Genomic DNA, 27,841 nt, shown 5'->3' on the forward strand with positions numbered 1-27,841 from the left:
GGAAGAGAGAGCAGGAAAGCAGGAAAGCCGTTTGCAATGACAGGGCGGGAGACTTCCACCCTGTCATTGCAAACGGCAGTGTCCCGGGGGTGGGCACCCCGGGATACTGCAGGAGCCGGCCCTGGGGGGTGGCGGTCCCCAGGGCCTACAGAAGGCTCCAGGAGGGGCCCTCAGAGCCCTCCAACCCAAATTTAAGTAGCCCCAGGGGGTGGCGATCCTCGGGCCTGCAGGGGCCGGAGAGCCCCCCACCCAATTTCATTAAGCCCCAGGGGGTCGCGGTCCCCGGGGCTGGGGGGGCCTCAGAGCCCCCTTACATAATTATGCAAAGCCCCGGGGGTGGCGGTCCCCGGGGCTGGGGGGCCCCTTTGGGCCCCCCATTATTATTTATTCATTGCCCCTGGCAGGATGCGCGAATCCTACGTGCATCCCGCAATTTAAAAAAATATATTTTATTTTTTTTGGGCCTTGGGGTTCCTTGTGGGACCCCCTGAGCAGGCCTAGGGGGTCATGGTGTTTCTACCCTGCCCCCTTCTTGCGTTTTGCGAGGTTTTATTTTAGGTTTCTTGTGCCTCGGTTCTACTGAGACACAAGATCGCTGCCAACACTTCCTGGTTTGGAGTGTTGACAGGCAGTTGACTGCCAATTAGCATGCAGCTCGTGCTCGTAAGGGTACCCGTATGATCCTCGGAGGATATGCGTACCCTACTTCGTCCATAGATATATCTATGATTTTACTTTTGATTTTCTCAGGAACTGCTGCACGGATTTACACCATTTAACACAAAGCGTGATCTGTGAACCACACTCTTCCTTTTTTGCCAAATTTGGTGTAATTCCGTTCAGCAGTTCGGGCTGTAGCCGTGTCTAAAGGTCCCTATGGAAAATTGCATGGGGAAAACACGTTTTGGGACCCCCCTTTTTTCTCAGCCCCCGCCTGACGAATCACCCCGAAACTCACAGGATAGAAGCAGAGCGGAGGGCCCCATCTTCTTGGAGAATTTCGCGAAGATTCGTCAATTGGCGCCAAAGTTATTCCAAATAGGATGTTCGGATTTCCTATGGAAACTAAGTCCTAACTATAACTACCTACTGGCAACCGCCAGTAGGTAATATATATATCAATATCTTCAGTCCTCTTATATGACCCATGCATTGCGAGACAGGGAGGCCCAGAATTACTCAATTGTGTGCAACAAGGCACTGAGTGTAAATCTGTAGCACTGTTTTGTGCAAACGGTATAAAAGTGTGCAGCTTTGTATTTGCCAATAGTTACAAAAAACAGAAAATGTGGCTGACCAAGGTTTCGCACTTCAGTTTCCAAATAGGCTTATCGGTATAGGTTTGTGCACAAAAACTCCGGCGCTAGCCACACGGAAGCTCCACTGTTGATACAGATACCAAATCTTGAAAATGAGGATGGGGCACCAAAATTAGAAGTCCAACAGATTTGTGATGGTATGAAAAGTCCTTTATTATTTCAATCTTTAAAAGGCCTTTTAAAGATTGAAATAATATAGGTCTTTTCATACCATCACAAATCTGTTGGACTTCTAATTTTGGTGCACCATCCTCATTTTCAATCTTTTTTGCAAATAGTTGTATGCTGATGATGTCGTGGACAACACTTGTGCAAAGGTGAGCATTGTCATGTAAGGTATTTGTACTCTAGGCACACCCTCCTCTATGAAATCCTACTCGCAATCCCCCTTTGGTAAATCGAGTAATATGCCTAATTTTGCAGAAATTTCATATACTTGGCATGTGAAAAATCATGTAATTTTCCTTTTGCCGATTGCTTGCACTAGTATTCATTTCGCATAAGGCTTGCACGCAGATCCAGCACGTGCTAAATTGGTAGATCTGACTTTGCATTGATTTCTAAGGCTCAAGGGCCATATTCATAATTTTTTCTTGGAACTCAGCAAGGCACCTTGCTCTGCTGCAAGAAAGGGAGAGGTCAAGAATGCACCATATCTATCCTGCTCTCTCCCTGTGCTGGCACACTTTTTTGGTGACGCAAGGGTGCCTACATTGCAGGAAGGATTGTTTTTCTGCAGGAAGGGACACTTTCCTGAGCTAAAGCCAATCCCTCGAGGCTTCTTGTTCTTTTTACATTCTGCAGCACATGTAGAAAGAGGAAAACAATGAGAAATAAAGATATTTCTCCTCATTACGCCTCCCCTGGGAAGGCGTAGTATTTTGACGTATTCCTAGGTCTACCACTCATGGTAAATCTGGGAATGCACCAAAATCCATGGATGAATGCATGGGAATACCCACGCTCAATCTATAGAATGCCTCCCTAGGGCAGAGTAAAGAAAGGCAGCGACTTGCGATGCCTTGCGTTACTCCAGATATCTCCAAGCACTGCAGGGCCAAACAAGGTGGCCTTGCATGGCTTGGTAAATCTCATATAGGTTTTGTGTTACCCGTGCGTGGCACAAAGGTAATGCAAAACCTTAACAAATACGCCCTAAATGTGCAAAGGATTCCATTTGCGAATCCTTTGCATACCTTAACTCAAGACTCAAAGCCATTTGGCTGTGCTCATTTATTTACTTGCAAACATCGATCCACGATGCTGTTTGAGCTGGCTTCAGAAGAATGCTAAATCTGAGCCAAGGTATATTTAAATAGAAAACCACACACAGCAAACACAATAGCATAAAGCAGTCACTCATGGGAACAAATGACTTGAGTCTTGCTGGAAAAAGTCCCCAATACACACACCCACACACACAAGCACACACACAAACACACATACATGCACACACATACACAAACAAACACACACACACACACTAATATAAATTACCCAGTGGCGGTTGCCACTGGGTAGGTAAAGTTAGGTCAGCTGTTCCATAGGAAAAACGTTTGTGTTGCTAATAACTTTGGCCCTGTTTGCCGAATCTCCTCAAAACATTCTACAAAGTTGCTCTTTTTTGGTGGGTTTGGCTTTGAAAGTTTAAAGGTAATCCGCTGACGGGGGCTGAGAAATAAGGGGGGTTGGAATTTCAAAATGCATTTTCCATCAACATCTTTAGGCAGGGCTACAATAAAAACTGCTGAACGGAATTACACCATATTTGGCAGGGAGCTAGATCTTGGTCTGAAGATTGGGCTCTTTGGGATTTGGTGTAAATCAGTAGTTTTTGAGAAATTAAGGGGTAACATTTATTGTATGTCTGGGCCAGCAAGAGGTCGCAAGAGCGCAAATTTAAAAATGGTGCCCAGGGGGCGTGGTCAAGATGGGGGCGGAGTAGGACGTGTCTCCCAGTCCCTCCGGCGCCACCGAGAATAAAGCTTTGTTATTGCCCTTACCGGTACCCGTTCACGGGTTCTACGGCACCCCTGGGACTCCCTGCGAGCTCCGGCTCTTAGCGGTGCCTTCACAGCGGATCGTTTCGATTGCAGTCCGCCTCCTCCAGCGACGCGCCCTGAGGCCGGGCCGACAGCGTGGGCGGCGTCTCGGAGACCACGACCGTCGCGTGATCTGTAGCCGAGTCGTGCTACCAGGGAGGCCGGCGTTGCCTACGCCGCCCCGGTCTCCAGGAGCCTGCACCTGCCTGGGTACTCCCGCTGGTACATGCGGTAGAGCAGCCCGGGCACCGACGACATTAAAGCAGGTGAGGGGGCAGAGGGGCGCACTGCTGGCGGCTGCGAGCCGGGCCGCGGATCGGCGGTCAGTGACGTACCTGCACCACCAACGGGGCCAACATCCACTCTCAGGCGCCCACAAACGGGCACAATCGCGGCACCGGATTAGACTACGGGCCCCGACCCCTCACCCAGCCTGACGAGGAGCTGCCAGCGCTGCAAATTGGAAGGGGGTAGCAGCAAGTTAGCCTCAGGACTTTTTCCCCAGGGCCGAGAGACATGAGCCGAGCCGACAGCCTGGGCCCAGAGTGCCATTGACCCACGCTTGCATAGTGACCTGAGAGAGGCCCGCAGGCACGCTTAGCGGCCTACTAGGGGCTTCGCTGAGGGGGGTGAGACACGGTGGAGCGGCTCGTGGAGGGGTTGGGCCGACTCCCTCCCTTGGTGGTGTCGACAGCTCCGGAGCCGGCCAGGGAGTGGTGGTGTTGCGGGGGCTCGGCTGGGTCCGCCTGCTGGGGGAGAGTATCGACGGGGACGCACTCCATTTCGGCCCGGGGATCGGCGGGTGCAACAAGGGAGAGTGCGTGACAGCGCTGCGGGGGACTGGTTGCCCCCCCCCCTCGGGAGGATTCACCAGAGCTCTGGGGACTTTGCAGACGGGCCCTACTGCCTGGACAGTGAGAGTTTTGCGGCCTACCTCGAGTTTGGTGATGCAGAGGTGAGGAGTGCGCCTTTCACCAGGGTGCCAGGGGCCTAGGATTGGAGCCCAGAAGTAATCAGGAGTACATCGGGGGTGCTGAGGCGAAGTGCGTGATTCCTGGACCCTTACCTGTTGTCTACGAACCGTCTCAGAGGCGATTAGAGGAGGAGCCACAGACCTAGGGTGCCCCCAATATGGCCTCCACCAGGGGCAAGAAAGACAAGGACCTCAAAGGTATGCTACCGAAACCGGGGAGTGGGAGCCCCCGTCAGGTGGCGGCGCAAGCGCTGCAAGCAGACGAGGTTGAGGCACCGGCCATGAAGGCCTTCATGTTGGAGCTCTTTGCTGCCATCAAGGAGGATATCCTAGCGGTCCACACTCAGTTATCCGCTGACATGCGCGAAATGAGGCGGGATGTTGACTCCATTGGAGAACGAGTGGCGACACTGGAGGAACACAACGTGGGCACTGCTGACGAGCTGCATCACCTCCAACAGGATGCTATCTGATTGACGGAGCAGAATCTAGACCTATAGGCGCATACTGAGGATCTGGAAAACTGCTCAAGGCGGAATAACATATGTATTCGAGCTGTGCCCTGGAAAGGTGAGGGGGAGAGTCTCCGTGACTACGCAACGGCGCTGTTCAGGCAGATTTTAAGTGAAGGGGACGACTTCGAGCTCCAGCTGGACAGGGTTCATAGAGTGGGCCTACCGAGAGGCACACAGGCTCCACCGCCGGATATCCTGGTGTGTGTCCACGACTTCCAGATCAAAGAACAGATTTTACGCAGAGCTCGCGCTCTCGCCACCATCCAATTCCGGGGGCATCAGCCTGTCCTATACCAAGATCTAGCAGCCTCCACACTCGTCAAGCGCCGCAGCTTCAAACCTATCACCTCATATCTGAAGGAACAGGGCATACCTTACTCTTGGGGCCATCCATTTCGCATCGTCTTCAAGTTCAAGGGGAAGCTCCTGCAGCTACGCTCATTAGATGCGGCATTCGAGGCACTGGGCCTGGAGAAGACGGACCCAACGACAAGACCGGCGGACTCCCAACACCAACCCTGGCGACGCAGAAGCTCCACAGAATGGCAGACGGTGGGCCGATCCCCCACGATGGTGAGACCTGACCCCTCGGCGAGCCTCCTGGAGAGGGAGGCGGCTGTCTCCTCCGTGGCGCTGGTGACTGACAGCGAGCCGGGGACATGACTCTCCACGGTCCGGCCAGGTTAATGATGCAGGGTGGTGCCGGGAGGGACTGGTGGGGGAGGGTTCGGGGATAACCACTCGCCACGCTCCCGAGGATGGATGGTGCCTCGCCTCGGGGCTGGATGCAGAACTGTGGACTTTTCCACGTACTAACTTTCCTCTTCGTGGGTTGTTGGGGGGGGTTGTTTGGGGAGGGGGGGTTGAGGGGGGGTCCAGGGGGGGTTGTTGGGTAGGTTGGGTGGGGTTGGGGGGGGGTGGGACATCATGGTGCGGCTCTTCTTTTGGGGGCCTTTAACTTTCTTCTTCATTACAGATGGTGGCTTGCGTAGGTGTTCGCTTAAGGATGCTGGCCATGCACTGGTTCATTGGGTCTTCTTTAGCTTTAACAAAGCTGCTGTTTCCCTGGTGGTAGTATGCCTCCTATTTCCATAGCCACCTGGAAAGTTAAGGGTCTCAACTCACCGCAGAAGCGAATCAAGGTGTGGAAGTACATTGTAGACCATCATCTAGATGTGATTGCCCTACAGGAAACTCATTTAGCCTTAAACATAAATTATTCCCCCTTATTTATAGGCCCTCAGCTGTCACAAAACACCGAGGGGTGGCATTGCTTTTCCGCGCTGCGCTCCAGTTTCAACCGCTTGGGGTCCAGGGAGATAAAGAGGGGCGATGGATTATGGTGAAGGGTGTTTTGCGAGGGAGGGTCTGCACTTTTGTAGCGCTGTATGCTCCCAACACTGGCCAAGTCCCCTTCCTCTCCAGCTTACTTGGGAAAATAGCAGACTTTGTAGAAGGCTCCCTCCTGCTCCTAGGCGACTTCAAACTTATTTGGCAAAAAGACCTGGACAGAACACACACACAGAGGTCGGATTCAGGGACTTTCACAGCAGAGACACAACATCGCATCCGAGACCTGGGACTCCTAGACACTTGGCGAGCTCTTTATCCACAAACGCGTGACTTCACATTCTTTTCCCACGTCCACAGAACATACTCCCGTCTGGAGTATATCTTTATTAGCCAATCTCTGCGAGGCAACCTCTAGGATGCAAAAATGTTCCCGCTATCGGTCTCAGACCATAGCCTGTACTCGATTAGCCGGCAGTGGCGAGGGTCGGTCCCGACCACGCCTAAGTGGTACTTCCCGCCTTCCCTGGTACGCGATAAGGAATCATGTCTTAAACTATGCGCGGCCATTTCCAATTTCTTCTACACAAATCCCCCAGAAGACACATCCGAATATACTAATTTGGATGCCCTGAAAGCGGTACTTAGGGGCGAGTGCATCGCTCTTAACTCAGCTCTAAATAAACTGCGCGCTCAGGAACGCGAAGCTCTTGAGGATGAGCTTACAGCTGTCGAGCTCTCCCACAAGAGTGGCCCCACGTGACAGAAACCACGACAGTTTACGGCTCTCAGAGGCAAACTCCGAGCTATATATTCCAACAGGACAGAAATTACTCTCCTTAAGCTTCGGCAGCTTTCGTACACGCAGGGTAATAAAATGGACAAACACTTAGCGCGCCAACTCCGAGATAAGAGGGAGAGAGAATATATTGGTGGGATCCTGGACCCGACGGGCCAGATAGCCCACGGAGACGAGGGGAAGGCCGCGGCCTTCGGTTCCTTCTATGAAGATCTTTACACAGGTGATAGTGAGGCCCAACAGACGTTCCTTGACTCCTTAGAGTCTCCACAGGTCTCCGAAGATTGGAATGCTCGTCTTACGGCTCCCGTCACTCTTGCTGAAGTTACCTCGGCAATCGCCTCACTGAAGCTGGCTGATGGCTACACTGCGCTCTTTTATAAAACATTTGCCCCTGAACTCTCCCCGCGCCTGGTCTCTCTTTTTAATGCAATGGCTGGCGAAAGTAGGTCGACCAACACCATGGCAGAAGCTATAATATCAGTCATACCTAAGCCTGGGAAGGATCCACAGAGCTGCGCCTCTTACTGGCCGATCGCTCTGCTGAATCCAGACGCTAAGCTTTACTCTTCAATCATCGCTAAACGCCTGAACGACCTCCTGCCACTCATCATCCACCCGGATAAATCCGGTTTTATTGCAGGGAGACGAACACATGACAATACTTGCCGCATCATACATCTCATAGAAAAAGCTAACAAACTTCACATTCCGGCGAACCAGGTGGGCTTCGACGCGGAGAAGGCCTTTGACCGGGTCAACTGGTCCTTCCTGTTCAAAACACTGGCTGCCTTTGGCTTTTCACCCCAATTTATCGCCATGGTGCAGGCGAACTACCGCGCCCCCATCTCAAGAGTGGTGGTCAACGGAGCTCGCTCAGGAGCCTTCACACACTCTTCGGGGGCCCCTCAGGGGTGCCCCCTCTCTCCACTCCTCTTCGCTCTTAGCATCGAACCCTTAGCGATTGCAGTGCGGCGGAATCCGGACATCAAGGGCATCCCGTTCGCGGGAGACTCTCATAAAGTCTCGCTTTTTGCCGACGGCATCCTCTTGTCTCTTACAGAACCTGAGATCTCCTTTCCTGGCTTACACGCGGAGTTGACTCGGTTTGAGGCTTTGGCAGGCTTCAAGGTCAACGCTGGGAAATCCTTCATTCTTAACCTCTCACTCCCCACAGACCGAGCTGCTGAGCTTCGCTCTTCGACCCCGCTCGCTTGGGCCCCCAAGTCGCTCCAATATCTAGGGGTGTCCTTGACCCCGACGGTACAGGGCCATTTTGGAGCCAACTTTCCCCCGCTCCTCGCTCAAATTCAATCGGAGCTGGCAAATTAGAAACCGCTCTTCCTTTCCTGGCTGGGACGCATCCACGCCATTAAGATGACGCTCTTGCCCAATCTCCTCTACCTTTTTCAGGCACTTCCCATAGGATTAGATGCTGGCTTTTTCCAGAGGCTCAAGACCATGATTTCACGATTTATTTGGCAAGGCGGCGGCTCACGCTTTTCCTTCTCCCATCTCCGTCGCCCCCGCACGGAAGGTGGGGTCGGTCTACCGGACATCCAGCTGTATTATAAAGGGGCCCAATTAAGGGTGTTGGTGGAATGGTCCCAGAAAGACTCTGTAAAACATTGGCTCCACATGGACCGAAGCGTCACGGGCAGGACGGTTTGGGACCTGGCTTGGTGCTCTCGCAGAGATAGGCCACCGAATACATACCTAAGTACGCCTACACATACTATGCCACGGGTGTGGGATACTGTCGCCGGTGACGATAGGTGGACTACCTTCCCCTCCCCATACACCCCGATTCACCACACATCCTCATTCCCTCCGGCTTTACGTGAGGGGCCCTTTGATTCCTGGAAGCATCTGTTTCGGGATGGCGAACCTCTCACCTTCAAAGAATGCCAGGACGAATTTCACCTACCTGATTCGGAAGCTTACCACTACACTCAGCTCATGCACTGGGCCCTACATCCACGGGTCCGAGAGGCGGCTACACGTCACCTGACCAAATTTGATGCTTTTCTCGCTAAGTCTTCCTCAATGAGGGGAGTGATCTCCTTTATATACGCACTACTGCTCAAAACCACTACCTCGCCGAGGCCCAGATATATGAAAATGTGGGAGGTCCTCCTGCAGTGCCCCATTGGAGAGGAGGAGTGGCTGCACCTCTGGGTAGATACCCACCGCTTTAATCACTCAGTTTCTCTTAGAGAGGCCCACCTCAAAACTATGATGGACTGGTAGCTCCACCCTTCCAGACTCCGGAAAATCTTCCCCAATGCCTCGGACATATGCTGGAGGGGTTGTGGCCATTTGGGGGACTTTCGGCATATATGGTGGGACTGCCCTTCTATTAGGCCATACTGGGAAGAAATACTGGCACACATAAAGGGGATACTAGGTTACCCGATTCCCATGGACATGGCGGGTGTTTTGCTGGGACTGCGCGACCCATCCCTACTGCACCAGACACTGGCGGTTAAAATGATTATGTGGCTGTGCTTAGGAGCGGCCAAGGTTACCCTGGCGGCAGCCTGGAAGAAGAAGGAAGTCCCAGCCATATCTCTCTGGCATGCCCGCCTATGGCAACTCTTGTGTTTGGAGCGGATGGCAGACATCTTTAGAGATGATTTTAAAAACGTTGAATTTAGGTGGGGCCCGCTAGTAGCTTTCCTTTCTAGGGAACTTCCTTCAGCAGTTTGCCCCCCCCACCATTAGGACTCTCCACCTCTTCCAAATGTGAAGGATACACGGGCCATTGCTTCGCTCCGTCCTCGTCCTGACCTGATCTTTCTTGTACCTCTTTTTCTGTCATTTGTTTTAGCCTTTGCCGCCACCATGAGGGGGGGGGGAGGGGGGATTGGGGGATTGTTTAATTGTCAAAATGCAAGGTTAGCCTCCTGTTGAGGCCATTCAGTCAGCACGAACTTGCCAGGAACTGTTCAGCGGTCATGGATGGGACCTATTATAACTGTTACTTGTCATATAACGAGTTCCTGTTGACTTTTGCACTTAGTCTCCGGATAGGGGGGCCCTCCTTGCTAACTCAGAAGCGGGGATATGTCTACGCCTGTGGTCCTGCAGCGGAGTGCCTCCCCGTTGGAGGTTTAGTGGACACTGTCTTTAGTTGCCTTCCATAATTGCCCTGTCGTCAACACGCATGCTCTCCCTTCCTTGTCGACCCTTTGGTTCTGGCTATGACTGTCACTGCATTGTGTATTACTGTATCCTTCAATAAAAATATTTTTGGGAAAAAAAATGGTGCCCAGTGATTGGCAAGCTGTTGGAGGTTTAGAAATGAAATGGCTGACACTACTGTGAAAACTTGCAGGTGTTGAGGAAATACATTTTAAAAAGTTATTTAAGGGGGCTGGGGCAAAACATCCTGTCCCTCAGATTTAGTGAGGAGGTCTCAAAGGCATAACTACTATGACAAAAGTAAATGTATATTGGTTTTAACAAAATTGTGCAAACTAGCAGGACTGTAGCAGGATTAGGAAAGTAAGAAGGAGTAGGTGAATTCTCAAAACACTCTGAAAGGACAAATGCATATTGTCACACTAGTTATTGAAAGGAGGTTATATTTATATTTATTAAGGAGTTTTATATAGCGCAAGCCTGCCCCGAGGGTATCAGAGCACTTCACAACAGTTTTTAAGCAGGATTCATACAATAATAGGTTTGGAAGTCCCAGTGTCCTGAGCAGCATTGAGGTAGTACGTGAGTCCTGAGATAACCTCATAGAGTGCACATTGTCTTGGGGTGGGTACAGTAAAATTGTATTCTACATATAGGTTCGGAAGTCCAAGTGTACTAAGCAGCATTGAGGTAGTCCGTGAACCCTGAGATAACCTCATAGAGTGAGCATTGTCTTGGGTTTGAACCACTTAGGGGGGGGGAGCAGTTAGGGGTCAAATAGCAGGGAGGAGGTAAGTCTTAGAGCTACTGGGAGAGACGACGAGCAGGGATTTGCGTTTAGATGGTTGCTATCCATTCGGGAGGAAGCGGTTGAGGAAAAGGACTTTCAGGTGTTTTTTGAATTTTGTGAAGGATGAGATAGTCCTGATATCGACTGGGATGGCGTTCCAGATTTTGGGCACGTCTCCGGTGAAGGACTGTGGGGCAGATTTTTGTTTGCGTGTTTTCATAGGGATGAGTAGGAGGGTGCTGGAGCTCCTGAGGTTCCTTGTCTGACCAGCCCTCTTGAGTTTAGCAGTAAAATACTCAGCTTTTCCTGTGTGCAGGGCTTTGTGTGTGAGGCAGGCAGTTCTGAAACTGGCACGCAGTTCGACTGGGAGCCATTTTAGTTCTCGGAGTGCTGGTGAATATGTGGTTGTATTTCCTGATTCCAGTGACCATTCTAGCTGCTGCGTTGAGAGTAGTTTTGAGGGGAGCGAAGAGAGATTTTGTCGTACCAGTGAAGGTGGCATTCCCATAGTCGAGTCTGGATAGCACCAGTGATTGGGTGCCTTGTTTGAGGTCGTTGGTTGGGATGAATGGTTTTATTTTGTTAAGTAGCTTCAGGTTGACGAAGGCACTCTTTGCAGAGTTCTGGATGTGTTTGGCCATGTCGAGTTTTGAGTCTAGGGTGATTCCTAATGATTTAATGGAGTGGGTCAGAGTGTGATTGTCTTTAAGAGCTTCCAAAGGTTTTAGACATTCTGAAATATGAGGGTTCTCTTCTTTGTTGGAGATGAGGAGGATTTCGGTTTTATCTTGGTTGAGTTTTAAGTGGTTAAGCGACAGCCAATGTTGGATTTCTTTTAGAGTGACATTTAGTCTGTGAATGTCATTTATGGAGGACGTTTCTAGATAGATCTGGGTGTCATCTGCATAGAGGTGGAAAGGGATGTTAGCATTTTTTAGTAGGGTGGTGAGGGGTTCCATGTATATGTTGAACAGTTGAGGTGAGAGCACTGAACCTTGGGGGACGCCCCTGTTGACGGGGTGTAGGTCGGAAGTAACGTTTTTTTATTTCTATCCTTTGTGAGCGGCTGTGTAAGAAGGAGGAGAACCAGCGTAAGCCCACCTCATCAGCATCTACACTTTCTTACAAAGCCTTGATGAGAAGTTGGTGATCAACCATGTCAAAGGCTGCCGATAGGTCTAGGAGAATGAGGAGGCAACATTGGTTGCTATCAAGGGATTTGTGGATGTCATCTCTGATGTTAAGGATCGTGGTCTCGGTGCTATAGCCTTTTCTGAAATCCGATTGGTGGAGGTCAAGAAGGTTGATGCTATGCATGTGCTGAGTCAGTTGTTGGAGGACACATTTTTCAAGGATTTTTGATAGGAGAGGGAGTTTGGAGATGGGTCTGAAGTTATTCAGTTCCTTGGAATCAAGGCCTGTTTTTTTTAGTAGTGGCGTGACTTGGCCAACTTTGAGGCATTCAGGTATGATGCCGGTTCGCAGGGAGCTGTTTATGATCTTGCACCAGAACGGGACTATGGAGAGTATCAGATTTTTGGTCAGTTGGGTTGGTATTGTGTCAAGGACGTGAGAGGCTGGTTTGGAGGTGGAGATCAGTTTGAGGATCTCGGTTTCCGGGATGGGGTTGAAGGACTTCCAGGTTTTTGTGGGGTGCTTGAGCGTGCTATCTACTATCACTGGGGGTAGGCTTTTGCAGACAGGGTTGAGGTTGATGTCCAGTTAGAGCTCCATCTTGGTGATTTTTTCTTCAAAGAAGTTGGCAAAGTTTTAACACAAGTCCTTGGAGTACTGTGGGGAGGATTCCGGGGGCTTGGAGGTTTGTTGCCTGATGATTTTGAACAGTTCGTTGGGCCTGTTTTTTGCGTTGTCCAGGGCGGCCCAGAAGAAGGTGGATTTTTCACTGCTGATGTAATTTTTATATTTCCTTCAGGCAGCTTTGAGGTGCTCGAGTAGGCTCGAGGAGGGGTTGCTCCTCCATAGTCTTTCTGTAGCTCTTGGTTGTCTTCTTTCATTGTTAATGTCTGTGTTGAACCATGATCTGTTTGGGATGTTCCTGGTTTTTTTTTTGTTTCAAGGGGGCTACTTGATCTAGAATGGATGTCATGTTTGTGTTGTAGTGGGAGGTGAGTTCTGATGTGGATAGATCATCCGTGGAGACAGTGAGGAGAGAGTTAACCCTTCCCTCTAGGTCAGTCATGTTAATCTGAGTGAAGTTTCTAGTCCAATTCGGAGGGTCTTGAGTGGGGGTGTAAGTGTGATTGGCTGAGTGAGGTGGAAAAGGATTAAGTGGTGGTTGAACCAGTCCAAGGGAGGTGTGTAAAACAAAAGTACTGTGATGAATAAAATGTTGATACTTTAAAAATAAATGTTGCAATCTTGTGTGGCTCTCACAGGATTGTGACAAGTAGAAAGGAGTAAGCAGTTTTCGAATACGCTCTGGTAGTAACACTTGCCACTGAAGAAAGCAGTATTACTGGAGATGGTAGTTGTTATGAGAGCTTAGTATTTACGGCCATCAACTTGGGAAGAGGCCTGAGCCACACCCTACTACATAGACCCGATGGGGGGAATAGCTGTCGACAGCTGGGACAGTCTCTACCCACAGCCTACTACGCACATCAGTCATCCCAGAGAGAGGTCTCAGCAGAGAGTCTAGTCTCTCTGGACACAGTACTGCGCATAACCGTCATTACAGAAAAAGATGTCAGGGGAGAAGCCAGTCCCTCTCTACACCCTACTCTGCACACCTGCCATCGAAGAGAGAGGTCTCAGTGTAAGGCTAGTTGGTTCCCACACACTACTACCCATATTTATCACCCTGTGGAGAGGTTAGTACCTCCCTACTACCTACACCCAACCCTTTGAGAAATATGCTAGTCCCTCCCCCAAACCATACTATGCACTTGTGTCATTCAAGAGCGAGAGCTCAGTGTAAACGCCAGTCAAGCCCCATACTCTACTATGAACACCAGTCACTCAAGAGAGGGGTCTTAGTAGAGAGGTCAGCTATGCCACACACCCTACTATGTACACCTGTCATCTGAGACAGAGGTTCTCAGTGGATAGCCCAGGCCCTTCCTACACCCTACTATGCACATGCGTTATCCATGAGAGAGGACTCATCGGAGAGGCTAGTATCTCTCCACACCCAGCAACGCATTAACCTTAGGAATGCACTGAAAAAAACAGAAGTTAAAGTAATGTTGTAGTTAGGCGTGATAAAACAATGTTTTTGTTTAAAAAAACAAAACCTTGTAAAGTCACTGAAAAGAACCAAAGGTATATGTAACGTTATACTTAGGTGAATATGTCAGTGACAACATTAATGTTTTGAACTAAAAAAACACAGAAATATAGCAGTTATAGTTATCAGAATTAACTATAAATTGTGCCCCTGCCTTGTACTGGTTAAGACTTCACATATTACATCACTCATGTCATGTTCCATGACATAATTTATGACTACACGGATGCCATCATCTAACGAGTTTGCTATTTTTTTTTTTACATTTTACATAGTGACATGTAGCCACCATATTACTTTTCCACCTCAGATTGTACAGCCTGTGCCCAGCTAATGCATGTTAGTGTTTACAAAATGCATGTGCTCCTAATGCATCTTAGGTGTGTAGAGGTATCAAACATGTTATAAATCTTTGTTTTAAAGACTAACTGTGTATAGGTGACAGTTGGCAATATGTGTTCAGCATGTTCCTCGCTAGCTTTCTGGTTCAACAGAAAAAGTTTCTACAAGGGCAAAGAGTGTACGTAAAACATATTATGTACTGTAAGCAACCTTGAATTATTAGACAGAATTGTCTCAGCATGACAATGTCTATTTATCATAGAAGACTGTGTGTCCCAGGCACTAACCTATGTCCTTGTTTCGCTTCAGAAGATGGTTTATCTGTAGAGTTTTCGCCATCGTATGCAGGCTGCATGTAGTAAAAGCTTTAGCACTTTCAGACATTGCTTCTTTTAAGTAAATAGTGTCTTTTTTACCAAGTGTTACATAGAATGTACACTATTCGTAGTAGATACTTTCTAATACTCTATAGTGTATTTCTCAGGAGCATTTCACTGCCTGCAAACAGTGTAGTACAGAGTAAACTCTCTTCATAAAGTAAATATTGTTTCCAGTACCTACTTCTCTACTCATATCAACATAATTTCTCAATGTAGGTTCAGTGACTGTCAGGGGTTCAATACATATAAAAGCTGTCCGTAATAAGGCATTTGGTTTGAAACAGATGTTCAGTATTTTTAGGAACTCTCTGAACAGTTGTATGCAGATTGAACACCGTATGCAGTGAGGGTTTCCCATACATCTGTGGTTGATTGTTAATGTGAACTATGCTACATGTGAAGTGTATATGGTATAGGGTCAATGTTGCACATAATCCATGCTTTGTAGACCTAAGGGGAGTTGTATCTGTGATGGAATTAATAATGCCTCATATTCTTCTGAGCTATTTTGTACTTATTGTCAATGCCATACTAATTTATAGATCAATATGGGCAGAAACGAAGCTTGGATGATAGCAGTGATGTCATCAGTGATGTCATCAATTATGCCATTTGAGATGTCATCGGTGATGTTATAAATTATGTCCTAGAACATGTCATGTGTGATGTAATACTTGTGGTTATAAGAAGTGCATGGAGGGACCGCAAGATATAGTTAGCTCTGCTAACAATAACTGGTGAATTTCTGTGGTTTATGTTTTAGCTCAGAACGTTAATGTTGTCACTGACATATTCACCTAACTATGATGTAACTTTAACCTTTGGTTATTTCAGTGAATTTGGAAGTTTTATTTTTAAACATAAACAAAAACCAGATCTTTTTATCACACCTAAGTATAATGCTACTTTAACTTTTGTTTTTTCCAGTAAATCTCTTGTTTGCTTTTTTAACATTAAATAATATTTTATTACCATACCTAAAGCCACCCCCTTCATGCACAGCCACCTGGGGCACCCCCACCCCACCGGACCTTATGTTTTTTAAATGGGAGGGGGGGCCAAGTTGCACCCAGGGCACCCATCATACACTTGTTGGGGGCATGGGAGAGCCCCTGGGCCCTTGCGATCTTAGCCATCTTCCCGCATTCAACAGGAGATGGCATTGCTCCAGCCTGCAGGGAGCAGCTACTTATGCTGCTCCCTCCAGGTGGGAGCAATATTTTGATCTGCTTCCCTGCCGGCATCAGTGCAGGTAGGGAAACAGACAAAAGTCTGCTCTCAGCTGGCAGGAGTATTTGGAACTCTTCTGCATGCTGGGCACAGGCTTTGTTTGTTCCCACATGGCGGGAGAAAAAAAATTCTCCTTCCAAGCAGGAGCAAACACAGGTTTCCCTGTCCATGCCACTGCAGGCAAGGAAACCGCTATGTCTCGGGGGTGGGCTCCCCGGGATATAGCTAGTGAGCATCCCCAGGGGGTGAGATCCCCTGGGGTCCTTAATGACTCAGGGATGTGTAGGCGCACAGCACCTCTCCCATTCTCTATGCATTTCGGTCCGGGGGTGGGCTCCCCGGGGCCTTCAAATGCAACCCCCCTCCCCATCTCTGTGCAATTCATCCTGGGGTGGGCTCCCTTGGGTCTTTATTGATCGGGGGGAGGGCAATGGTCCCCTCACCTTATTGAATATGGCCCCAGGGCCTACAATTGAACAATGTGGCCTGGCCAGCATTTTTTCCTAATTCCGCAGGACCACAGCAATTTTTAACAATATTGTTGTTTGTTTTTAGCCTCGGTGGGGTCCCACTGGACCCCTTTCAAAAGGGCCTAGGGAGCTGGGATATACCTCCCCTCCCCCACTTATAATATTTTTTTTTTTTTCACTCAGGGCAGATAACTAAGTCCAGGGGTCCTGTAATGGCTGCCAGCAACATTTTCACATTTTGCTGACAGTAAATCAGAGCACCTACTCCAGCAGGAATCTGACTCCCATTGGAGCAAGATGGCCCAAGGGAAATAAAGCCGCCTGAGCTAATCAAAATACTAAATTTGTTAACTGGCACTCCGGCAGGAGTCTCTTAAGCCTCTTGCAGACCCAACCATCCAGATATACAATTCGTTTTTAACCTTAATTTCTCAAAGCTACTGAACAGATTTACTCCAAATTACAAAAAGTACAATCTGTGGACCAAGATCTAGCTTCCTGCCAAATTTGGTGCAATTTTGTTAAGCAATTTAGCTGTAGCCATGCCTAAAAAAAGTCTATGGAAAATGCATAGGTATTTTGCGTATTGGGTCCCCCATTTTTTCTCACTACCCCGCTTGATGGATCACCCCAAAACTTTCCAAGCACAATCTAATTAATAAGTAGCATTTTTGTGGAAAGATTTGTGGAAATTTGTAATTTGGGGACAAAGGTATTAGCAATACAAAAATGCTTTTCCTATGGAACAGCTGACCTAACTATAACTGCCCAGTGGCAACCACCACTGGGTAATATATGTATATCCCTCCCTCCCACAAACAACAATACAAGTCTCATGCTACAGATGGGTAGAAAACAGCATGCTTGTTGAGAAATTATTTGGCAGCATCAATGGTTAAGTTGAATTTAATGACCACTAGAAATGTTGTTTAAGTGTTAACTTACGTTTGAGAAGAAAATCACATTGGATTTAGCTTAATGTTTTCCAGGATTAGATCTCTAATCTAATAAAAAAAAGAGGATGAAAGAAACAAAACTATTCTCATAGCAAGGAGAGGGTTCATTGGGTTATTGGGTATTGTAGGAAAGTGGGTTTCTGTTGCAGTAGCCCCCTCCTTTTTCCCAGAACTCTGATGCATTTTGACTTGATGTGCCCTGAGTCCCTGCCAATAAGGTTCCCAGGGCCTGGGTTATTTCCCAAAACTGTACCTGTGTACCCCCAATTGGCACCTCTACGGCCACATGTAAGTCCCTTGTAAAAGGTATCATGGGTACCAAGGGCACTGTGACCAGGGAAAACCTCTAAGGGCTCTAGCCCATTTTCCGCCACCCTTAGAGGTCCTGTACGTCAACAGACACTCACTGCCATTGCCGACTGCATGTTTTGGTGCAGAGAAAAGTGAAGACTTGACATGGCACACTGTGTACCATTCCTGCAACCCACTGCCTATGGTATAGGTAAGACTCCGCCTAGCTGGGTGCACTATTTCACTGGTGAGGGTACAGTGCATAAGCATTGTACCCCTTCAGTGTATAAGTCAATTCTTAGACATAGTAAGTGCAGTAAAGCCATATAGAGTATATGGTCTGGGTGTTTCTCATTACAAACTCGACTGCACCATAATGTCATTACTGAATCCTGGGAAGTTCGGTATCAATCTTCTCAGCATAATAAACCCACATTAATGCCAGTGTGGTATTTATTATACAATGCACTCAAAGGGCATCTTAGAGATGGCCCCTGAAAAATGACCAGCCTTTGGTAGGTTCCCTAACTGGTACACATCAGCCTGCCACCATGAGACATGTTTCTGGACCCCTGGGGTGGAAGCCATCGCTCCCTGGGCCCAGAGACAAAGCCTTTCCAGGGCAGAGATGTTCACACCTCCCCCAGGTCAGGAAGAGCCATCTGTGGAAGGGGAGCTTCAAAGTCCTTGCCGCCTTTGCAACACAACGCCCAGCCTCTCTCGCTCTCAGGAGCAGGCCCCCATCCTGTCACACCCCCTTTTTGGCGGGAAGACAGGCGGGAAAAATAGAACAGGCCAGGAGTTGTGCCAACGCCACCCCTCAGGTGGGGGAGGCTAGGTGAAGCCCACTCTTCAGTGCCCACCATCTTGCAGATGGAAGGCACTCTCCAATCAGGATTAGGGATCCTGCCCACTCCCCCATGTGGGGTGAGCACACTAAGGGTGGAGTCACCCTAAAGTCAGTAGCCCATTGCTATTGACCTCAAGACCCCTAAGATACCCCCTTAATACAGTCTTTAGGGTGCTGCCTGAACCCAGATGGCAGATACCCACAGCCTACATAGAAGGACGAAAGAAAACGCACAGCAGAGGAGACTGCAAAGAAGGACTGGCTTGGCCACAGCCCTACCGGCCTATCTGCAGCTTTCTGAGATCCTGCACCAAAAGTCACCTTGTCCTGCAGCCAGAGACCTCCAGAACACCTGAGAGGACTGGCTGCCTTCGACAAAGACCGGATCTCCTTTGAACAGCAGCTCTGTTCAAAAGAATCTCCAAAGAAAGACTCCGAGCCTGCTGAAGACAAACAAACCCGACACCTGGAACCACCAAGGCACCCGTCGTCTACGGCCTGAGTGCGAGTGGCCCACCGGTCCCAGCGAGGTCCCCCAGCGCTCCAGAGTCTGAGTCCATCGTGGTTTGACCCCTCCAGGACTCTCCAATGGCGCCTCTGCATGGAGACACCCCAACAACGAGTGCCCTGTAAGGTGAAATCCAACCCCAAAAGGCACTCTTGCATCCAGTTGCCCTGCACCCTGGAGAAGAGGACTTGAGGTGCACCTACGTTCCCGAGCTCTCTAACTTACTTGCCAAGCTGTTGGTTCCTCACAGAATACTGCAACAAAAACCCCAAACCGGCAACTCCCATTAAAAACAACAGGGCAACCCATGCCAAATCAGCACCCTGCACCCGGCTGCCCCTGTGCCGCTGTGGGTGCACCTTGTGTGCTAACTTGGATCCCCTTTTGCCCTGAGCTTAACCCTAGGAATTTTGCTCCCGCTAACCCCGTGGCTTGCCTGAGAGCTGCCACCAGCCGATGGCCCCTAGCCACATTGGCTAAACATTGGGCCTCAGCACTCTGAACCTGGCCCGCCCTAGTGCCGCTAAGGGTGATTTTGGAGTGCATCCTTGACCTTGGGGGATCCCTTGATCTAAAAGCAGAAACTCAACTCCAAAGACGGATTGCCTACCTGCAAACCGATAACTTAATTTTTCTCCATCGGATTGCATTGACTGTTCTAAGTGTGGAGTTGTGTTTTGTATGTAAACCTAACCAACTGTGTTTTGATGAAAAAAATGTTTACATACCTTTATCAAGGAAATGTCCCAGTGTGATATCTAGGCATATCACACTGAGTAGAAAAAGTAATACAAAACATACTCTTAAAATGAATCTGATGAAAAGTAATCACAAAGTAATTTCAAAGACTTATTGTTTTGAAACATTTTACAGAGCTGTAACAAAGGTCATTTTCATCCAGCTTGCTTGTTTTAAACAATCTGTCTTGAAAAGTACAATTTTACTTACCTATACCAAGTCCTGCTTGGTTCTAGAAATAAAATAAAACTAAAGAAATATTTTTGATACAAACAATTGGTCTGAGTTCAGTTTTTAAGTGTGTGACATCATTTCTTGCTTGATTCTACCAGTAATTCCTAATTTCTTCATTGATATTCATCAAGATAGTGTGGCTGATTTATGCAGTCAGAGTCCAAGTCAAAATTTAAGGTGACCTCGTAAACAAGACAGAAGAGCTGATTCCATAGCCATTTCTGGTTTTTGTCATCATCACAATATTTCTACAATGAAAATAGATAGAACTAATTTAGGATCACCCTTGTTTGTGAGCTTTTTTAAAGATCTGAACATTTATTTTGACTACTTTGAAAATTTGATTGAATGATAATGTGGTTTTTCATTTGTGCAAAAACTCCTGCATTCTTTTACATTTGATTCTTTGCCAGAATATCCATCCCACATTTCCTGAATAACATTCATAAGAAATCTAGATGCATTTTTGCCTTAGGTGTGCTCAACTGTTCGGTATCTTAACTGAAGTTTTCAAAATTTCAAAACTGTTAAGCCCCTGACTTGAAATTCTTGTAATCGCCCCAAAAAGAAGTTCCAAATATAATGCTCTGTAAACCTTAGAGGGGGATCCAAATCTCTGGGGTGCTAATTTTGACAGAACAAGGGGCTTCCATTTTAAACCATTGATATGTTGTTCTTTAGTTCAATTATGTGTACTTGGCTTTCTCAACAAGGTCACCCTAAAGTTTTTGCTTTCCCCTCTGCTGCTTCCTAAACCAGTTTGTGTTGGTTTTGGCACTCTGTGCACTTTACCACTGATAACCAGTGCTAAAGTGCTTGTCCTTACTCCCTAAAACATGGTAAAATCGGCTTACACCTTGTTGGCATATATATTTTATTCATAAGTCCCTAGTAAAATGGTATACCGTATACCCAGGCCTGTTGAAGTAAATGCTACTAGTGGGCTGCAGCTGTAAGTGGTTCACCCACTTAAGTAGCCCTGTAAAGCATGTGTAAGGCTGTTGTGTAGTTCCTAAAAATACATAGGATCTGCACGTTTGCACAACATAAACTAGGGGATTGGTGTCTAGACTGGTTCAGACACCCCCAAAGGGTATGATAACCTTAAGACCAGCTCACACACAGTGCCACCATAAACCCCCTAACCTTACCAAGGAGCAAATAGTTTCTGGCAACCATCGAACATGACAACTCTTGATCCTTCAGGGATTGTGGAAACAGTACAGTACTTTTCGCTCAATCACTGTTGCTCACTTTGTCTAAGTGAGACATACAGAATAAGTGTTGGGAACGTTTTCAATATGCATTTATTGAACCAGCGTCATTCTAGTATAAAAAAGGTTTGCTGCGACAATCATCAGACAGTAGCAAATGTAAGAGATTACAAGCACCAACAGAGTAAATAAAGGTAGAATTCTACCATAGTGTTAAAACAATGAACATATATGCAGTCATATAGACATGACAATATTCAAACATACTCCTACTATGCGGACCCTACCTAAGTGTACCTGATTGTACCTAGCATGTATGTGGGTGTAAAGCCAAGAATCCCCTAGGAAAGAGCCAACTCCATTACCTGACGGGAGAGAATGTAGGACCCCGTCTTGGTCTTGAGTTGGACACCCGGCAAGGGATGTCAGACCGCTGCGTGTTGAATCTTCAGCATGCTGAACCCAGTGTCAGCATGGAAGCGTCTCCTGTCTATCTAGTGAAGGTGTGGTTCTTTTATACCATAAAGATAGCCTCTGGGTTCCTACCACAATCCATATGTTGTACGATTATGTAAATGAGCCTAAATCAATACCTGCAATTATGCAACTTAGTTCTATCGCCATAGGATGAAGATGACCATGGCTTTTATACTGATTATGCTAATCCTGTTATATATGTCATGGGCAGGAGGCGTTTCTAAGTATCCTCATGCATAATGAATGAGGCTAGTTTCAAGGAAACAAATCGACATTTATTCAGCACATAACTGGGTAAAAGGTCAGTGTTAGAACCATTATGCAGAGCAAGGTAGGACAAATGTAGGTTAAGGTATTTTGCTACTTAGGCTTAGGTTGGGGTAGATAACAAGGCCTGTCATTGCAGCCCGTGGGCAGTTTTAAACTGCCAATTCGAATTAGAAAAATAAACTTTTGCCAAGCCTAACACTTCCTTTTGAATAAAAATAAGTACCTGTTATGTTAGGCCCTAAACAGTATATACGGCAGGGTGCATTATGTTTTTTAAATGGTTAGACATATACTTTTTTAGGTTTTACTAGTCCTTGTAGTGAAAAGCTCCTATATTCATTTTTCGCTACTGTGAGACCTACCTCTCCTATCAGATAACATTAGATTACCTTAGTACATTTAATAGATACATTTTGATTGAGAACAGGCAGAAATATCATGTGTGATGTCTAAGGAATTGTAATTTAAAATCCTCTTGAATGGTAAAGTCAGATTTTAAGTTACAGTTCTGAAAATGGCACAGTATATATCCCATGTCCTCATGAACCAATAATCAGATGCACAGCCTTGAGATAAAATCTTTTTGTTTACAATAAACCAATGTTCATCCAGTAATCTGTGTTTAATTCTTATCTTTTATTTGTATTTTCAACATCTATCCATTCACTTGAAAGGCAGCATTATTCCACATTTTTTCAAATGCCGCTGGCATGCTTATCCAGACATTATCAGTGGCACTTAGGGACTAACAATTCATCCAGGTCAGCCTCATATGTTTTTTAACCAATGCATTTTGGGCTATACAGCCCTCCGTCAGGGGTAACTGAAATAAACAAATATTCAAGCATTCTACTCAGTTCCCACAAGCTTGCCATTACGACACAATCTGCTTGAGAAGGCCTCCCACACTACTCAACCAAGAACACAGTTTCTGACTGATTGGTTCAGTTGTTTAGCATGCCTGGAGGCAATGCGCTAGGATTTTTGCCGCCGTAGGTGACGTAGCATTTTGCTCTTTCTCCATTTTGGTGCAAGTATGACATTTGCAGTGTTAAGGAACAGTCCGGTGTCTTAGGAAGTAGTTTAGCCTAGGTTTGCTCTCTAACCCACCCTGCAAGAGCATACGCTGCAGAATGTGTTGATTTGTTCAATAAAAACCTATAAATAGTAACATTGTATTTGAAGGACACAAGGTCACCATGTGCCTGCTTACATCCAAACCAACTCCTACTTGCTCAAGACAAACTAATATTCAAACTACAAAACCGAGGAACCTCCCAGGATCATTACTCAACACTTCACAAGGGCCTGCATCAAAGAGACCAGTTTAGCTCATGTTGCAAGGGTCTTCACATTCTCATCCTCTCAACCAAAACCTTTTGTCTTAGTCACAAATGCTTACATAAACCAGGTATTAGAGGAGTTCAAATGATGCCTGCTAGAGTAAGCTGGCATGAATATGCTCAATCTATTCTTTGGAAAAAGGATCTGTGTTAGAAATCAATCCTTGGAGGAATTCTGTTAAAGTTGCAGGATAAGTCAACTCTTTAAAGTAGCCTTGAATGATTGTCTGTTTTCTACAGGTCTTCTTAAGCACCAGGAGTGGTTCCTGGGTAATTAGTCGGGTGTACGACAGGGGCTATCCATGGGACATGGTGTTCAACACCCGCTTTAAGAATTGGTTTCGGAATTCCCTGCCCCCCTCCATTTCCATCTGGCTGACCGACAGGAAGATGAACTCCTGGTTTGACCATGCCAACTACGGCCTGCGCCCCAAGGACAGGTATGTTCCCTGGAGGTGTCTGTGATATGCATCAGCCTGTTCCCTGGAGGTGTCTGTGATATACATCAACCCCATTCTTTTGTTTCTAATGTGACCTGTATTTCCACACTCTGCTTAAGAATAATACTTTTCAAACAATGTTGCCTGTTTTCTTTGCTTTCACAAAAAATAACAGTTGTTGTACTAAAGTGTTGTGGTGTAAACATAGAGGACAGAAAACTGTGAGACTATCTCACAAAGGCATTTATGAGTACACAAAGTGGTACTACAGAAGCACTACTTCATGTACACATGAATGCCTTTGTGAATAGATCATGGAATGTCCCTCTCCCTATTCATAAAAATCCAAATAGGACATAGTCCTTTCTACTTGTACTAACTGTATGTGAATATACCCTGATTATTCACATGTTATTCAATTTTTATTTGATTTAGGGTCAATTCACAATTTAGGAATAAGTGAGGTGACCCCAAAGTCACTCTTACATAGATATACAGCCCATACAATTGGTTTTATATTTCTAAGTCTAGTCAAAGTCTCTTCCCATCTTTTAAGGTTGGTTTTCTACCAGCACCACTGGTATTTTGATGTCCTGGCTGGTACAAAAACTACCAAATTCAGGAAAAGCCGGCATTTTAGCCTTGACCTCTACAGACGTGAAACGCAAATGTAAATAGACAACATTCTTAAATGGGTCAGAGAGCTGTGTTAATGATCCATTACTAATAATTAAAGTAAGCAAAGTCAGAAAAGGCATGTACAGTCCTATTTAGTATCACATCCAAGCCTTTGCAGGCACTTAAAAAATAAAACAAATTAGCAGTATTGCTCTCTAGGAAATGTGTCAACCTTAACTAAAGGGTAGTACATTTACTAACCAAATTCCTGCTATAGGATACTTGGATGCAACAAAGAACAATGTCCCAACAGGTAATATTATTTAGTCAGTTAATTATGCATGTATACAGCATTACTGGCACGGAAATAAGGAGAACACTCGTTGAATTTGATTTAAGATTGTTAATCATCTTATATTTGTAAAACATTAATTCATGGTCGGACATATACAGTTTAAGGCAGCACTGCATAAAACAAATTTGTGACAACCATAACGCACTTGGTGCTCAAAAACGTGTCTGTGGTGAACGTGGCGACGCAAGTGAAGGAGTGAACAGCATGGACGGCGCACAAAGAACAAGGTGCAAATATAGTACAGTGAGTAGCTCAAGTATTGTGACGAAGTGATATCATATAATACAGGATATTTTCATTTTGTATTGAGCCACATTTGAGAGGCATGCCTGTTAATACGCTGTTAAGTCGACGGCGTTTCGATCCTCAGTGAGTTGGGATCGTCTTCAGGACTAGGTTGTCTGATTTAGGGAGTGCTGCAAGGGAAAGGAAAACAATTCAGGGGGGGTTGTTGGGGCAGGGAAGCAGGCTAAGGGAAGCACTGGCTGGAGTGGTGGGTAATTACCTGAGAAGGGGAATACCCAGAGCGCAAGTCTTCTGAGAGTGGACGTCAGGTCTGCATGGGGACACTGGAATCGAGAGGGGGGGAACAATCAGAAACGACTAGTGATGGATGAGTCACTAGAAAAGAAGAAAAAGCATAATGGCGGGAAATACTAACGGGAATTGAGCGTTGAAAGGCCGTCTTCGATCAGCCGTAGGCCGGGCACGGGTCCTGCGGAAAGGGAAGACAGGCAGGGGGCGATCAGAGGTGGCCGAGATGGATAGACAGTCAATCAAACCATTCAAGTATTTCCGAGTCGGTGATCAGGAATGACATACCTTACTAGATCGGGGTGCCGGCGAGGGAATGAATCCGATGGTGTGGTGTCCGCAAACACTCACAGAGTAGTGAAGGCTATTTCTGCAAGGGGGCGGGAGCACATCACGTGACGGGAGAGCAAGGGGTGTGGACTCAGTGACGTCAGAGTAAAGGGGTGGGGAGTGGGTTGAGATCTGTCAAGTGCTGCGTAAGGCTGCAGGAATGTCAGAATCTATAGCACGGACGTCCTTAAAGAGACATGATACAACCACTGGGTACGATAAGTATAGAACGTGACATTTAGGTACGGTAAATGTTAATACACAGAATAGCAGTTAGGACAATTAGTTACATACAGAAAGGACAGTATTTGCATGAAAACAGTGGCTTGCTAGGAATAACAACCGACAATCTACGTAAGACTGTAGACAACAATTAGTAAATAAATTGGAATAATTAGAGGTGATAGGGATCAGAAGGGGTTGGGGAAAGACAATGGCAAGAGATTCTTAAGAGACAGGTGGGGTGTTCAGCCAGATTAGGTAGTTACAGTACTGTTCCACTCGTCAATGGTGTTGAGCCCTTGGTTCACAGAGTCACAGATGGTCATCCATTTGCATTCTGCTTTGTTAAGGAGGAATTTGATGTCTCCTCCGCGGATAGGTAATGTGGGTTTGTCGATAACTTGCCAGAGAATGTCTGTGTCCTGATGTTCAAGTTCCAGGTAGTGTGCAACCAGTGGCGCTGTCAAAGTTTTGCAGTTGATTCTACTTTTGTGTTGGATGATACGTTGTTTAATCATCTGTGTCGTCTGGCCAATGTAGACGAGGTTGCATGGGCATTTGATTGCATAGATGACGTTCTGTGACCTACAGTTCGTATGACTCTTGAGTTTGTGAGAGTGACCTTTGAAAATGAATTCTTTGGTATTGACAGTCAAGCTGCAAACGCTGCAGTTCTGGCATCTGTAGTGTCCCAAAATGGGATCAGGCCCCAGGCTGCAGTTACAGTGTTTCTTTCATGGACGTTTTGTGGCCAGGTGATCGCATGTACTAAGTGACTCGCCAGGTTATTGCCACGTTGGTATGAGAACAGCGGGGCTTCGTGGAATAGTTCTTGAGAGCGAAGGAGGGACCAGTTCTTTTTGATAATTTTACTGATCTTGTTGCTGTGCGGGCTGAATTTGGAGACGAAGGGTATCCTGGTCATAGACTTCTTTGGTTGGGCGGTAAGGAGAAGGTCCCGGTGACAATACCATGCTCTTTTCCTGGCTCTTGTAACCAAGCGTCTGGGGTAGCCTCGATGTATCAGTTTCTTGGAGAGAATGTCTGCCTCTTTGAAGTAATCCTTTCGCCATTTGCAGTTGCGACGAATCCGCAGGAACTGGCCATACGGGAGTCCCTCACGTAGGCCACGTGGATGGTAGATGGAATAGAGAAGTAGAGGTTTTTTCTCCGTCGGTTTTCGATACAGGGTAGTTCCTAATTGTCCCTCCTCTGCATGGATGGTGATGTCAAGAAATGGAAGATCATTAGTTCTGCATTCGCTGGTGAATTTTAGGTTTTCTTGTGAGTGATTCAACCAGTCAATGAAGGGGTCCAGTGTTTCAGTAGTACCATTCCACAGGAGTAGCACGTCGTCTATGTATCTTCGCCACAGGTTGATGTTTTGAAAAAAGGGGTTAATTGGTGTAAGAATGAGGGTCTTTTCCAGATTGTGCACAAACAAAATGGCAAAATTCGGGGCAAAACAGGCACCCATCGAGACACCCTTAACTTGTAGGTAATATGTGTCCCGATAGAGGAAGTAGTTGTTCTGAAGTGCTAAGCGAAGAAGGTTCATGATAAAGTCCGATGGAATGCGGGTGGTTTGTGGTCTGGAAAGGAGGAGGGTTTGGATAACTTGAAGGCCTTGATCATGGGGTATGTTTGTGTAAAGTGATTCAATATCCAATCCTGCCAACCCTCCTCCTTTCCAGAGCACAACCCACTCGGATTCCATCAGACTTTATCATGAACCTTCTTCGCCTAGCACTTGAATGGTTTGATTGACTGTCTATTCATCTCGGCCACCTCTGATCGCCCCCTGCCTGTCTTCCCTTTCCGCAGGACCCGTGCCCGACCTACTGCTGATCAAAGACAGCCTTTCAATGCTCAATTCCCGTTAGTATTTCCCACCATTATGCTTTTTCTTCTTTTCTAGTG

The 27,841-nt window shown here is 46.8% G+C and overlaps 1 protein-coding gene across 2 annotated transcripts in view; it reads left to right on the top strand.

Moving 5' to 3' along the window:
* LOC144754549 (dimethylaniline monooxygenase [N-oxide-forming] 2-like) overlaps positions 1-27,841 on the top strand; it is a 449,605-nt gene that overhangs the window by 312,016 nt on the left and 109,748 nt on the right. For both annotated transcript variants that reach the window (XR_013594744.1, XM_078642484.1), the window contains exon 6: positions 23,663-23,862. Coding sequence is in view for 1 of the 2 variants with exons in the window: in XM_078642484.1 (XP_078498610.1) it covers positions 23,663-23,862 (200 nt within the window). In the remaining variant the exon portion in view is untranslated. The remainder of the gene's footprint in view (positions 1-23,662; positions 23,863-27,841) is intronic.

The sequence above is a fragment of the Lissotriton helveticus genome, chromosome 1_1 (genome assembly GCF_964261635.1).
Source record: "Lissotriton helveticus chromosome 1_1, aLisHel1.1, whole genome shotgun sequence".
Classification (NCBI taxonomy): Eukaryota; Metazoa; Chordata; class Amphibia; order Caudata; family Salamandridae; genus Lissotriton; species Lissotriton helveticus.